This window comes from Gavialis gangeticus, unplaced genomic scaffold, assembly GCF_001723915.1.
Source record: "Gavialis gangeticus isolate Ggan-Ray unplaced genomic scaffold, GavGan_comp1, whole genome shotgun sequence".
In the NCBI taxonomy this organism is placed as follows: domain Eukaryota; kingdom Metazoa; phylum Chordata; order Crocodylia; family Gavialidae; genus Gavialis; species Gavialis gangeticus.
The window spans coordinates 41,935,268-41,950,341 of NW_017729025.1; the positions used below are offsets into that span (position 1 = coordinate 41,935,268).

At 39.3% G+C, this 15,074-nt stretch overlaps 1 protein-coding gene across 1 annotated transcript in view; it reads right to left on the reverse strand.

Annotated features, from left to right (window-relative positions):
* Positions 1-6: 6 nt before the first annotated feature.
* Positions 7-15,074, reverse strand: part of TTC8 (tetratricopeptide repeat domain 8) — a 74,415-nt gene continuing 59,347 nt past the window's right edge. Inside the window, exons 9-14 of the mRNA XM_019518680.1 lie at positions 11,768-11,878; positions 9,990-10,129; positions 8,582-8,756; positions 6,612-6,734; positions 2,842-2,925; positions 7-294 (exon numbers count right to left, since the gene is read on the reverse strand). Coding sequence (XP_019374225.1) covers positions 178-294; positions 2,842-2,925; positions 6,612-6,734; positions 8,582-8,756; positions 9,990-10,129; positions 11,768-11,878 — 750 coding nt within the window. The 3' untranslated portion in view covers positions 7-177. The remainder of the gene's footprint in view (positions 295-2,841; positions 2,926-6,611; positions 6,735-8,581; positions 8,757-9,989; positions 10,130-11,767; positions 11,879-15,074) is intronic.

The following is a 15,074-nucleotide window of genomic DNA, read 5'->3' on the forward strand; positions in this document are numbered from 1 at the left end:
AAATTCATACAAGTCAGTTCAAGATTCCCTAAACCTCTTCTGCTACCTGTACTAGTTTCTGTGGCTCCTGGATTAAAAAGATGCCCATGTATAATTCTCAGATATCATGTTGTAAACATGTTTGGTGCTAGCTCTAGTGGAAATCATTTGAGCTTTTAACTTGATAAAAACACTGAGTCAAAGCATGGCAAAATGCTGTTCTAACTGTTTGATGAGCAGTTGTGTATCTACATGATCTGGAAATGCTTCTTTTGACTTCTGAGCAGCTATGTAACTCCTCTGGAGATCCCCAACCTGCAAGAAACAGATACATGAACTGTCTAGACACAATCATTGCAGTATTTATTGCATAGCCTCTGAGCACTATATATTTTGGTCATGATGCTTCTCCCACAAATGTTTATGAATCTGATCCCAAGGCTAAAAAAATAAATGATAGAGGCCCACACACTAATGCAAGTGAGGGTTACTGGATGGAAAGGGACACGGTACAACAGGAGCCTTCCATGTCATTTCCATACCACACAACACAGTGCCATGACTATTTCTTCAGAAACGTTTTTGGAGGGAGAATTTGAGATCAGATGACCAGGGTCCTGGCTAGAGAGCCTGTGACTATTTGTAAACCATTGTTTTAAATTAGTTATTTGGGACTAGCAATCCAATTTTACCTAATTCAGGTGCAACTTCTATAGGTACCAACTATGTAAATAGGCCATGTGCATGGAGCAGGTTTTGGTCCTCTGTGGGCATGTCTACATGTGCATTAATGCGCTGTTGTTACTGCACATTAAGTTTAGTACCTCTAATATGAGGTATTAACTAAATGCACAGTAACCAGAACATGGTCTTTTTGTGATGCTTAATGCGCAGTAGACTAATTTTGCTGTGACACACTAATGCACAGTAGAATTGGTCTACCGCACATTAAGTGTATCATGTAGATATGCCAATGAAGTACGGAGAGTCATTGGCTGTCTATACACATGCTCGGAGGTGGGGGGGTAAGGAGGGTGTTTTCATTAGACAGGTTCCCAAATCGCCACTCTAATTAAAAAGGCTCACCAACAAGCTTTAGTTAAAGCACCCCTGTGGTCATTTTGAAACATGGCAGGCTTAACACATGTGATGCTGGAGTGTTCTAATTAAAACGCTAACGAGCATGTCTATAGGCACCCATTTTTACACTGTACCTTGTGCTTCACACTGGAGAGGGTATATTTAATAATTAGGGGGTTATTTTTACTTTGATACTTATACATAAGCCTCTAACATCAGGCATCCCAGCACTTACTAAAGAGTGTAGCCTTGTATCTAAATTTACAAGGAGGTAGCCAAGGCAAATAAATACCTTACAGAACTTGAGAACCTACACAAGCTGCTATTTTTAATGCTACTGAGGATGTCATAGATTTTGGACTTGAGTTTGACAGAAGTCTGAGTTCTCGGGCTGAGTTCATGCTGTCGTTTGTCTCCTAATCTTAACCCATAACATAAATGTTGTATCTGGAAACTTTTCAACAGAGAACAGTTCTCTGGCTATGGACAGACATAACATTTAAAATGTTTTAAATGGCTATCATACAGACACATGTGCCCAATAAAAGGCTCTGAAGCATGGCAAAAATGTACCTGCTGCCTCCAGGTACTACTTTGTACTATTTCATTTTGGAACGTGTACTTTAGGTTGGTCCTCTAGGCATCCCACAATGCAGTGGTCCCCCACTGTCCCTAGTTTCATAGCACTCTGGCTGTAACAGTGCCAGGAGTACTGATTGGTGAGCAGGGAAACAGAGCCATAGGCCCGGCCATCCACCTATTGCAGTCTCTGTCTGGAGAGCACCATTGCTATGTGCTGGCACAATGCTTTTCAAGTGCGCTGGGAGGGTTACAGCAGGGGCTGTACATCTGTCCACAGCTGAAACCTTCTATTTCTGAAAATTTTAAAGCCCCATCACACTGAAATCTTTCAAATATTATGAGTGTCTGTGCCCATAGTCTTGCATTTCTTTTCTAACTACCTTTTGCCAACTTATCTTTTAATTCAGTAACTGAAATGCCTCCTATGACAAGGTAAAAAGCAAAATTCAAAGGCATGCAAGCTTAAAAACAGAACACTCTTCTAGTCAATAAAATGTGGCACAAATCATAGAATCAGAGAAGTGGGCTGGAGGGGACCTCCAGAGGTCTAGTCCAACCCCCAGCCTGAGGCACAATCATCCCTAATCAAACCATCCCATAAAAACCATAATCTAAACTCTACATAAGGTTACCATCAACCTCGACACAACACAGGCCTAACACCCTAACCTGCCACAGGTAAAGTGGGGGAGCCACAGCAGCTAATGTTTTACTTCTGTGAAATGTAGTCAATATAAGCTCAAGAGATCCTAGGTAGAGGCCGTGCCCCCCACTACAGAGGAAGGCAAAAACCCCACAGTCCATAACAATCTGTCCAGAGGGTAAAATTCCTTCCTGACCCCAAATATGGTAATTGATCTGACCCTGAGTGGAGTGGCCAGACTTGCTAGCCAGTAACCTAAATAATTAACATTACTTAATTATTAACTAAATTATTTTTAAAAATGAAATATTTGTGTTTCACTAAGCTTATGCAACAGTAATAGAATTATTAAAGTATCTGTAAAACAAACATGATCAAAAGAAAGCTTTGAATGACACTCTCAGTTCAAAGTCCCTCTCTGTTACAGTATAGATGTACCAGTATTATCTAAAGGTTAGACATTTTGTGTTTCTTTCTCTACCTCTTCAGAATCTTGTTGCATGAAAACCAAGATTTGTTCAGCTTTTAGATAACAGAAGAATAAAATAGCATGTTACCTTATCAGAGAGTGTTGCAAAATTAAAATGGGGCTCATACATATGAGGTGCTAAAGATGAAGCAGTCTGTAGCAAAGCTCTTGCCTATGTGGATAAAAGCAAAAATATAGTGAAACACATGGATTGAGGGGGGAGGGGAGGAGGGATGTGAAGAAACAGCAGAAGGATAAAATGAAAATAATCTGTTCTGTAAGCACACTGTACTGTGTTTTCCCCATAAGCCTTTACTAATAATGCAGTTTTCAAATATACATGAGCAACACTCTCTAGTACATGCAGCATAATATAGTTTAATAAGATTGAAATTAATGAAAGCCTTGGCTGAGTTAGCAGGACAGGAGTGGATCCTTAATTATATAGGCAGTGCAGTACTAAATATCAAATAAAATAAATTACACATTCCTCCAGGAAAATTGATTTTAATTCCTACTGGACCTGGAAGTTACCCTGTCTTAAACACTGCATAATAAAGTAATAAGAGTTCCTTAAAACCTAAACTCTTATCCTTTGAAAAGGATGATTTCAGATGTCTTAGTAAATATATTCCCATTGGGTTTAAGAGATTTTCTCCATTTATTTTGCTATTACTTCCCTCCAAAACAGAGTGTTGTAGGTCAGAGGCCTGACCTGGATGAAACAAAAATGAACACGTATCTGATATTATGCCATTCCTCCTCCATTCTCCCAGCAGCTTTGTTCCTCTATATTGGTAGGAGATTTAAATTGACAAGAATTCTACTCTACAATGTTTGGAGAGCAGATTTCTCATCACTTTGTCTCCTGGGGGCTCACAAGAATGGATTCAGCAGGAGAACTGAAGGATGGCAAGATGTGCATGTAAGCATCCACACTGCCAAATGACCCAGCATTCTGGTTTGTTCAGCTTAAATAGCTAGGATATTAAGACTTCTGGCAAGCTGACAGCAAAACCATTTTATGGTGGGGGAAGCCTTTGGGGAACAGATTTTTAAAACAAATTGTTAAAAGGATTTTTTTGAAGTTGTCAGACTTGACAGGGTACTATTAAATATTGAACAGTCTGCTCAGTAGCCATCAGGCATCATCCTCCCCACTGAGAAGTGAGTTAGTATTAAATCTAATGAAAACATTAAAGCAGTACAACAACTATGCCTAAATAAGGATACAGGGTGCTGCAAGTAATGCCACAATCATAGTGCAACAGAAACGTCAACTTGTGATTCATCTGTTTTCTTATAAGAACTTTGTTGGCATGTGAAATAAAAGGTACTCTCATCAGAGAGGCTTCTAAGCAATAGATGGCTATTTTTGGGGTGGTACAGGGAGAGGCCGTGAATTTATTAAACCTTAACAGTATGATTTGGTACCAAATTTTACACCTTTGCAAGCATCTCCCAACAGTCAAATTGTTCCATACTTTGAACAATTCTGTAACTTACTGTTTGTCAAATATAGCCAACTTTGGCTACCATCCTAGAAAAATGTAATAGCTTCAAATGTTTAATTATTGAATTTTATCATCATTAGATAGCCCTAAACATTAGCCAGTTATTCCTTTGCTATTCAATTTAATAATGTTGTCAGCAAACTCATTGTGTATTTTCTTTTCTGTCAGATCTATTTCCTTGATGCTTCAAGGAAACAATTAACTACAAAACTAACAGCTGCAAAATTTTATGGATTACATAGGCCAGCAAATTTTTCACCATTACTGCCATTGCTGTTACACAACACACTAAGTAACGAGAAAAAGTTTGGTCTATACACACTGTAATGAAATACATTTATATGGGTAGAAAAACAAAAAAATAACATTATGATTGTCATCCCTTGTTTTCAAGTTGTAGACACCTGCTACCTCTCCCACTGTGACTACATTTGCGAGTCTAATGTTTGTATGTTGTCTGAATATGAAACAAACTAAAACTGCACTTCATCTGTCACAGTATATATCACTTGGAGGATATACTTAAATGTTACCTTGGTGATTGCTAGAATACTTGCTGCTTAGAAGGCAATTTACATAAGTACTGTACATCATACTGTAGTTCATGTATGCATCATAAATCCAGCAGAGCAGTTTTGCAGCTAATGCAAAAAGATTAATAGACCCTACTGAGGGCCTAACTAGGGTGCTGCCACAGAGTACTTAAGGCACTTTGCTCCAGAATCGGGAGGCAAATTTAAGCCTGGTTTTGGGCTCACTGAAGGCTGTTTTCCCCCCACTTCTCTGAGCCCCATCCCTTCACTGCCCTACTCATCAACCCACACCTGGAGGTGCTGGGGCAACCAATTCAGTCAGAAATGCTATTTATATTACTTCTTTGGTCTGCTGCTTATTACACTATCTGGTGTGTAAGCCCATTGGGGACTATCCTGATTACTTCTGCATGTAAACTGCAGGAAAGTCAATGGCATGTGTATCACTACATACAGATACATGCAACATGCTATATAGATTGGGCAAGCTGAGTAAACCAAGCTCTCATTGACTTCAGAGATGCTAGAAAGAGCCTTGCCTGAAAGCATACAGTTTCTGTAAAACCTGTCATTTTTTTTGGATTACTACACACATTCTCACGTGAAAACATGTTATTATTTAGTTATGTTCAGGGTCCCAATGGTACAAAGGTACCCGTAAAATGGTGGCTGTCACTGTATATAAATTTCTATATATATAATTTCCAGTGCAATAGCACAGGCTGTTATTAGTGTTGGGTTTTCCATGGTACTCCATATAAAAAAAATACAATTTATTTAAGAGACTGATACCAAAGTTCAGATTTCTGGCTGTTAGTGACTTTCCTCTTCAGTAACGCATACTGAAAGCCTTGTCACTTACATTTCACAGAGATGCTCACTTTCTATCTCAGCCAACAACCTGCATTCTATCGGGGTGCCTACTCCATTAAATTATCCATGGGATAATTTGGATGCTCTGATTATTCAGACCACACAATTTTAATCTTTTTTTTTCCTTTCTGGGCTACCATTTTTACTTATTTTACAAAAAAACCCACTAGTTTCCCCATCATTGTCAACTGTGTGTTCCTGTTGGTGAAAAATCTTGCTAATGCAAATAGATGGGACACCAAACTTAGAAACAAGGTTTATTCCCCCAAATCAGGAGCCAAATTCCTTTGACAGCTTGGTCATTTGGGCAGTTCTGACCAGTCAAACTTAAGAAAAATTTCAAGAATCAGTGTGAGGGGAAAGCCCACTTACATATTTTAGGCTGGCAAGGCTGCCATGAATGCTGGCCAGGTAACTTGCAACATGATCATCCCGAGTCACCAGACTGGGAGGATGGTTGCCCAGATATCCTGATCTGAACCTGGCATCGTTTCCCCGAGTGTGCTGTCTGATTAAATGCTGGTGCTACTTACTATTAGGCAGTCAGCCTCACTTGTGTGTTCTTCTGTGAACCAATCAAGTCCCTGTCACTAAGCCTCATTTTTCTCCCCTGAGGGCTAACCTGCTGCAAGTTCTCCCATGTGGAGTAGCAAGCTAAATCTGAACATTAAAGATAACAAAAATTCCCTGAGTTACAGTTGCTAGGACACCACTAGCACTGTTCGTCTTTAACTAGCACCTGGTCTATCAGAACAGGGAAAGCCAGTGTGGCCTGCTATGAAGATCCAAAGGCTCTCTCAAAATGTGTGGCTGAGCTAGACTTCACCTCCAAGCAAGTATATCTGACTGATTTTTCACTCACCTCAAACTAAATTTCCCTGAGAGCAAGGCATTGCATGAGGTTCAAAACAAGTATAGATTTAAAGTTTGACACCAACCTGCTCAATGTGACCTTTTCGCATCTCCAGAACAGCCAAGTTGTTGTAAGCTTCTGCATGGTCATTGTTACTGGCTAGGGTAAGCTTGAAGCACTGGTAGGCCAAGTTCAGGTCCCCTATTCCCTAAAAAATAAGTTTTGTTTGTTTACTCATCAAAAAGTTGAATGTTATATATATTTTAGGTTGTTTAGAAGATCATTTAATCGGATTTGCTGTTGTAGAATAAAATATTAACTTCAATAAAAACAAGAACTTTCTTACTAGTTGTTCTCATGTATCTGTTCTTTCCTCCCTGTATAGAAGAAAGTGGTCTAGGAGTGCTGCTTGCACTGTGGTTAGTGCAAACATCAATACCTCCTGTTCACTAATGTTTCTCTATATTATTAATGCAAGTAATAAAAATGTTAGGTCACCTTGAAACTGGCACTGGCAAATACCTACATCATGGTATGTTTTAAATTCTAGGTAAGTCAGACTCTATTTAAGGGTCTCCTCCTAATCCGACTGACCTTAGTCAAAGCACAGTCAGGACCTAAATAGTGAACACATAATAACACAACAGCAGCATTACTTGGAAGCATATTTTAAGGCATTGTGTAACCCAGTTTGGTGTTCTCTTTCAAAATGAAAGAATTTTACCAAGAAAGCTGCGAAAGCTCTAGTTAATGAACATAGACCAATAAGTAGCATAAACAATTTTATGTTTTATATTTAGAAATTTGTATTTAAACTGTAAATTTCTGTTAAGAAAGTAAACAGTAACAAATCAGAGGTACACATGCCTTTTCATTAAGGCAGCGTTGGGTGGTTCAGAGAGGCACAAGCTTTTGTAGGCAGCAACCTACTTTGTCGGATGCTACGAACGGACTTTTCAGTTTGGAAAGGAGAAGGCTGAGGGGATATGACAAAGGTCTATAAAATCATGAAAGGTTGTAGACCTAGTGAACAAGGAACTGTTGTTCACTAAGTCTCAGCATACTAGAAGTAGGGGGCATCTACTGAAATGAGTAGGTGATGTTTTTAAAACTAACGAGAAAGTACTATTTTATACAATGTGTAAACTTGTGGAATTCATTGCTACAGGAAGTGATAGAAGCAGACAGCATTGCCAGGTTCAAAAAGGGACTGAAAAAATTCATGAATGAATGGCTATTGAACAAAATGGTTGAAGATGTTTTCTTTGGCATCTCTAACCCAATAAATGGTGGATGCCAGGGAAGGTACCAAATAAGGGATAGACTGCTTTACAGATGTCCGGCTCAATGCTCTCCCCCTGCAGCATCCACACCTGCCACAGTCAGAGATGGGGTACTGGACTACATGAACCATTGGTCTGACCTAATACGGCACTTCTTATGTTATGACTTGCAGAAAGCAAGTGTTCTGGGGTTCTGCTTTCTTAAGTCCATTCATAGCACTTGGTGAAGTAGGCTGGTGCCTGTGAAAGCTTGTGCCTCTCTGAACATTTGTCTCTAAGGTGCCACCATCCCTTGCCTTCTGCCTGACTGCAGACTAACACAGTTAACTCTCTCTCCTGCCTTTTCATACATTACTCTCAGTTCTCATTATATTTCCATAAAAAAATATATCCTACAGCATATGGCACTATAAAACTCTCATCTCTGTTAAGAAGTAGCTGCATTTTAATTTTCTGTTTCTCAAGTGGGATGGCACTGGAACAAGTTCCATCAAATGCAGTTTTGTTTGGATAAGGGTGTTTATTTCAGCAAGATGTATGCCAGGCTCTGAAAGAATGAAAAATTATCCTCTCTTTGGTGTTTTTCTGTGTTTTGAATTGATGGTAAACCCATAACTACTACATGATATAGTTTATTCTGTATTATATCAGACTTTAAACTGTACTTTCTTTATATTAACACATTCAGTCTATCATACCAATTCCTGCTATAGCATTATTATAGTTTTATAGAATGAAAAAAACACTTAGAAGATATTTCAAATATTCATACCACAGCCACGTGTCCCAAATTGTACCAAACATCTGCTGCCTCCTCCTCATTTTCAGCTAAAGAAAGTGCACGTTCAAATGAGGTCAGAGTCATGTCATATTGCTGGGCATAGAAGCAACAAAGTCCCAAATTGTTGAAAAGTTGGCAGTTATAAACACCCATCTGCAGGAGCCGCCTGGTTTGAGAGACCATATTTGTTGTTTTATTTATTTTTTTAAGATTAATTGCAAGAATGAATTCCATTCAAAATAGAAAGACTCCTCCCCACTCCTGCCCTCACCATGTCTCACTCTACCCCAACAGGATTAGGAAAGACTAGGCATATTACCTAACAATACTTTGAACTAAACCAAAAAAATAATAATTTAAAGCACGTGTGAATTAAAAAAAAAATCTGTAGTTAGTCTTTTGCTTGGTAAAGATGTATCATTTCTGTCTTGTCCCTTCAGTAGACTTATTTTCTGTGAACAGAATCAGATTATGCAAATTTTTCTGTGAAAATTATAAAGTAGAACACTTTGGCATTTCAAATATGTTGGTTCATTTGATTTTACTTTAAGTCATGAGTTTTGGCTATATCCTTGCCCTGATCCATCTTTTCTTTTGGCAGCTTTACCAGCTGAGCTTTATGAAGTTTTAATGGGCTACAGTCACTTCTTTTTACACTCCAGGGTGCTGGACCATGGTGCTTTTCAAAAGACCTTGCAACTCTTAATACAACCTGTCATGTGCCTCCTGAATATGAATGGAGGTAAGAGTTGGATCCTATGGCTGCTTACAGAGGTTAACACCCCACCCCCTAAGCCCCAGCACTTTAAAATTGGTGTGCTCCCATGCCAAGCCCAGCACATACCCAGAAGAGGCATCACATCAGTTGGCCTGGCTCACCCAACGTTTGTATAAATCAGGCAATTTTATAGAGCTTTTTTGGAACTTTTATCTAAAAGATGATTGAATCAGCTTCAGATAAAAGTGTCAAAAAGCCCCACTGAAGCACCTGATTGATACGGACGTTGGGCAAGCCAAGTCCAACTAACGCAATGCCTCTTCTGGCAAAGCATAAGGTTTTTTTGGAAGGGGGGGAAGGGGAGAGGGGTGTTGAAATCTGTAAGCAGCCTATGTTTCCAGATCACACCATACTTTTTTAGTCCCTTCTCACTTTTTTTTTTTTTTTTAATCAGTCAGGTAATCAACAATTGTGATACTTTTGTGTTTTGTTTTTTATTTTGTATGTATAAAATGCTTAAATATAACTACCATATTATTAGTATACAAGATGTTTTAGAGTAGACTTGCTGGTGATTATTTCTCTAGCTCTTCCACCCCTTTCTATTAATGCATTCAAGTATTTTTCTTGGTGATATCAGTATTAAAAATATCATTCTTAATGTTCATCTAATAGACACACCTGTAAAACCGCAGTGCTATCTCAGGTTGGTCTGAATAAAAGTGGTTACTACCAATGCATGCAATGGCTTCCACATGAGTGTTGTCTTGTTTTAAGACATCTTTGTAGTACTCTGAAGCTGAGGAGATGTTGTTCATTTCCTGAAAATAAAAAATTGCATTTATAAGATACTTATTTTGAAGCCACTAGTAATTCTTATTTGTACCACTTATGATAATCTTTATATTGTTTAATCTGCTGAGTTCATTAGAGCTCATAGATAAAAACACCAAAGAACTAGCACCCTTTAAGGCTGATTTCTGTGTCCTGTTCTCTGAACATAAAGTATAACCAACATTTTGGCTTCATAGTAAAATATACACTGACTTAAATGAGTATAATGCCAGAAAACATTTTACTGATTCTAAGTCATGGATTAATAGTGCACAGTTGTGACAAGTACACTTAAAGGTACATCTGGTGTTTTCCAAAGTCTGTTTACAATAGTTACTATGTGCAAATGCTGTTTATACATGCCATGGCAACTCCAGCATTGTATGATAGTTCTAGGCTGCAGGACTCATACTCCGAATTGTTTACCCAGGTATACCCTCTAAAAATGTAATGTTTTGTGGAATGGTTACCTTCAAAGTACCATATTTTCTTACATATAATCCACACTTTCCCCCTACCCCCTGTACCTAGCTGGTAGAAATTGGGGTGTGCATTATATATGAAAAACGTTGCTCACCATGTGTTCAGAAATTTGGCAGCAAGAAAGCAGTGGCAACGTTAATTGCTGCACCTCTAGGAGGTTTGCAATGTCAAATTTCTAGACTTGTGAGGAACCCCTCAGGTCAGATGACATGACCCTGCACACCAGACTGGGCTGGTGCACAGGGTCGGTCCATAGCTTGACCCAGCACACTGCATTTGGGGCTGCACACTGCGTCAGGCTGGACTCAGAACTTTTAAAAATTCAGATAACATGGCCACAAAGACAATGATACAACTGTTATCTCAATTTCTCTCTCTCTAAACTCAAAGCACTTTAAAATGGAATTAGATTTGTGCTTGGAGAACACAGGTGAGTTGGAAGATACCAGATACGGCTCTTGGACAAAGAATGCATGATTTCCTTCTGCACATTTGTGTTTGATATAACATCACTACCATCTGTCAGTGTTCAAGGTACATCAGTACTCCTTCTTTTAATGATTGCTTTCTATTTATGCAAAATAAGATCTTATTACATCTGCCTACAATGAAATAATTCTTAAAATTAGTTCCATTTAAAACCCCCATACTATTTAAGCAACAAAACATTTACACTTTAGTGATTTTTCCTAACTTAATTAATTCAAAGCGACTTATGGTACTAATAAAGGTAGCACAGATCTGCAGACTATCCTGCAGTTTAATCCTACCAACAGGCTACTGGTGACTCAAACATGTGTTTCTTCTGTTTTAGACCAATGAACTTTATGAACCATACACAAACCTGTCTGGAAATAAACCCACATTAAATCAGGTGATTTGTTTCTATACATCAGAAAAGGAAACACATGAAGCATCTGGTATATCTAACTACTTGAACAAAAAAACCTGCAAAGAAATCATGATTTTCATAGACACTTTTTGTTGTATAACATAACTTGTGCTGTTAGCAACACAGCATTTTATCAGTAATAAGCAGAGTGACTTTCTGACGACCATGCAAATATACTGAAGTCCTACTTCTTTCTTTTATTTAGGAAGCTAACCTTCTCTGTGTTAGAGGCCACATAATATGCACATACCTCGTGGATTCTGGCAATCCCACAGAGGAGGGTCACTTCTCCAGGAAATCGATCTAATCCTTGCTTGAAAAGATTTAAAGCTGTCAAAGGTTGATCCAAGCGCAAATACACCTAAGAAAATAAAGGTGTGTAAAAACATGTTGTCTAAATGCCATGACTTGTATGATTTTACAGCTCTCTGACAAAAATAAGAATTATCTGCTGGGAGGCAGACAAGCAGTTTTGTTTGTGTGTACATGTGCTAAAAGAATAGACAGAATACGTGTGTGTATCAATTTTGTGTGGTAACATATGTTCAAATGAAGTTCATAAAAACATTAAGGTAAAAATATTGGCAATTTTCACTACATCTTTTACTACAAAAAATACATTTGAGCTGCACAAGAGACATTCTCTTCTATAATTTAGAAAACTATCTACATTATACACTGGTGCCACTTTAGAGATAGTAAATATTTACTTTAAAACTAAAGCATTGTGTGATAGGATTTTTTGCCTTTTGAAAAAAACTGGTCTCTAGGAGTGATACGAGTAGAAAAACCCATGAGGTTCAGTTTTAAATTAAGTGCATTTAAAGTTCATAAAATGAGAGATCAACATGAATAGTTACATTTCTTTAGTGAAATAGTGCACAGCACAGAAAAGCAACATTTGCAAGCTTTCTTCATTTTGTGCCTACAAGCCTTGGTCAGATTTAGACAAGATACTCTCTAGTAGTTCAGTCTCCCTGGCCAGCAGCAACAGAAAACAAAGACAATGCTGACACATGCTAACTGTGATGAGTCCTGTAAATACCAGACTGAGGGCACTGACTGTCATTGCACACACCATTTAAGTAGCAGTCAGATGGTGCAAATTTCAGATACTACTGCCCTTGAACCCACTTTTAAGTTGGAAATAAAAACATTTTGTAAGTGAATCACTCAAGCTTTCCAAATCACCAGTGGCAGAACCATAGCTATACCAATGATTCTGAACCAGGGTGCCATGAGTTCCTTGTAAGGGTGCCATTCAAAGCAAACCATATTAGCACTGTTGGGTATAAAAACCACCTACACATGATTTACAAAATCAACCCGTAAGACTACAAATAGGAATCCATAATGTCAAAAACGTTCTGCCCTGTTATGGTCTTTCTGCGTTCTTTGCAACAGAAGAACAGCTCTAGTATTTTTCTGCAGTCAAGAAATGACTGGAAGCTAGGTGCTGGCATTTTCTAAGGGGTGCCTTCAATCTAACACAGTTGAGAACCACTGGGCTACACACATTTCAGAATGAAGCAAAATCTCTTGAGAAAGCTTCTTCTAGTGGAATGACATTTTAATATAATGCTTGATCCATCAGCCACGGAAAATTAGCTGGCATTGCTGCTCTCACTTAACATAATGGTAAAGCAGTGGAGCAAAGCACCGATAGTGCATCATAAATTAAAGCACCACCACAACTAGCAACAACTCTACTTCAACAACTATACTTTTGGATATCCTATACAAAATTTTGAGTAGAATTCGTTATTGTCACAATTTTTAATTAACTGTATACAAGATATGCTACTTAACGCATACACAAAACAGTCTTCTTTGAACAGTGATAGTGAGGCGATTTTAAGGATGGCATACATTTCTTCAGTAAGGGGCTGCGATTTTAAGCTGATCACTACAAAAGCAGTGGTAATTGTAATACCAGAATCAGAGCAGTAAAGCCGGTATTTGCCTAGCATAGTGGTTCTCAACTTCTTTACACTCAAAGCACCACTCAATAGATTTGAAGAACCCCCTGGTAGATTTGAGGAACCCCTGAAAAAATGCTAGGTCTTTGTTTTCACTCTTTTTGACTAAAGAAGAATAATTTAGCAATGCTTTTGTTGTTATGAACTCAGATTACAACAAGTGAGAATTTTTTTAACATTATGAATTCCCATGTGAAGTCTCTGGGCATGTCCAGATGAGTGCACGTGTGGTATGTAGCAGTGCAGACCCATCTGTGGCACTGCAAACTGCACATGCTGCACATGCAGGCATTCATCATGCTGCTAACTTGCAGCGCAGCAGGGGGTTTTTTTTTAACACTGGGACATCCCAGTGTCAAAAAAAACCCTGTGTCTGAAAAAAGCAGGGTAGTGCATGTGGTGGCAGCATGGCCAGCTGGAGCCATGCTCCATGCGCTAGATCACTGCTGCTGGAGCCCTGGCAAGTCCCCAGGACCCCAGGTAAGGCTGCTGGAGCCAGCTCCAGAGCTGGCCCCAGCCTCCCCTACCCCACCTGGGGCACTTGCCACACGCTAGAGCGCACGTACATGAGCATTCCTTGGGGGCAAGTAGCAGCGGCACAACTATCTGCTGCTGCTGTTTGTTCCTGGGGAAATGCACATGCATGCTTGCCTGGATGTGCCCTCTTGGTTTATCTTGTGAATCATGTTTGTGCACCCAACAGTGCTCACTTTGTATGGTACCTCTGAAAGGATTTTAGGGCATCCCAGGATCAGTGTTCCCTCTAAGCTGCGCAGCGTGCGTAGCTGCACAGGCATGCCTGGCAGCGCAGCATAAGCGTACCCGTGCAGCCGCACACACCACACAGCTTAGAGGGAATGATGCCCAGGAGGCCATGGCACCCTGGCTGAGACTCACTGGCTCAGCATCTCTTCTATTAAAATGAAAAAGTAACACCTGCCTGGGAGGAAAGGAATAGGAAAGAATGACACTGACTTTTTTTTCTTTGAATGCTTGTCTAGACCCTGACTGCACCAAGTGACACTATCAACTAAGTACACATTTTAAGCAGTGGGACACCAAAGGTGCCTATACATGAGCAGGGAGGCTGCTCCAACATGTTGTAATTACCAATTAATCAAGTCTGCAGGAGCATGGTAATTACTATGCTCCAGCAGCCTCTGGAGTCTCATGTATCAGCATCCACACTTCGCAAAATGTTGGTGGGGTCGCTTTATCTAAACCTCATTGAGTGAGCTGTAGATAAAGTGCTACCACCATCATTTTGAAGTGTGTGGACACCGATGCACAAGATTCTGGAGGCTGCTGGAGTACGGTAATTTACTGTGCCCCCACAGTAATTTAAAGTGATGAATGAGCTTTAGATAAAGCACCCCGACTGCCGTTTTGAAGTGCGGGGATGCTGATACACAAGACGCTCCAGGCGCTTTTAAATACACCAGCTCTCGGAGCCACTTCACCCATCATCCGACTGCAACTAATAAGTTTTTTTAACAGTGCACAATGTTACACTGGAGTTTAGGATAACACATGAAGAATTCTGTATCCTAATTGGGCTGGAGGAGTGATTTATTACAA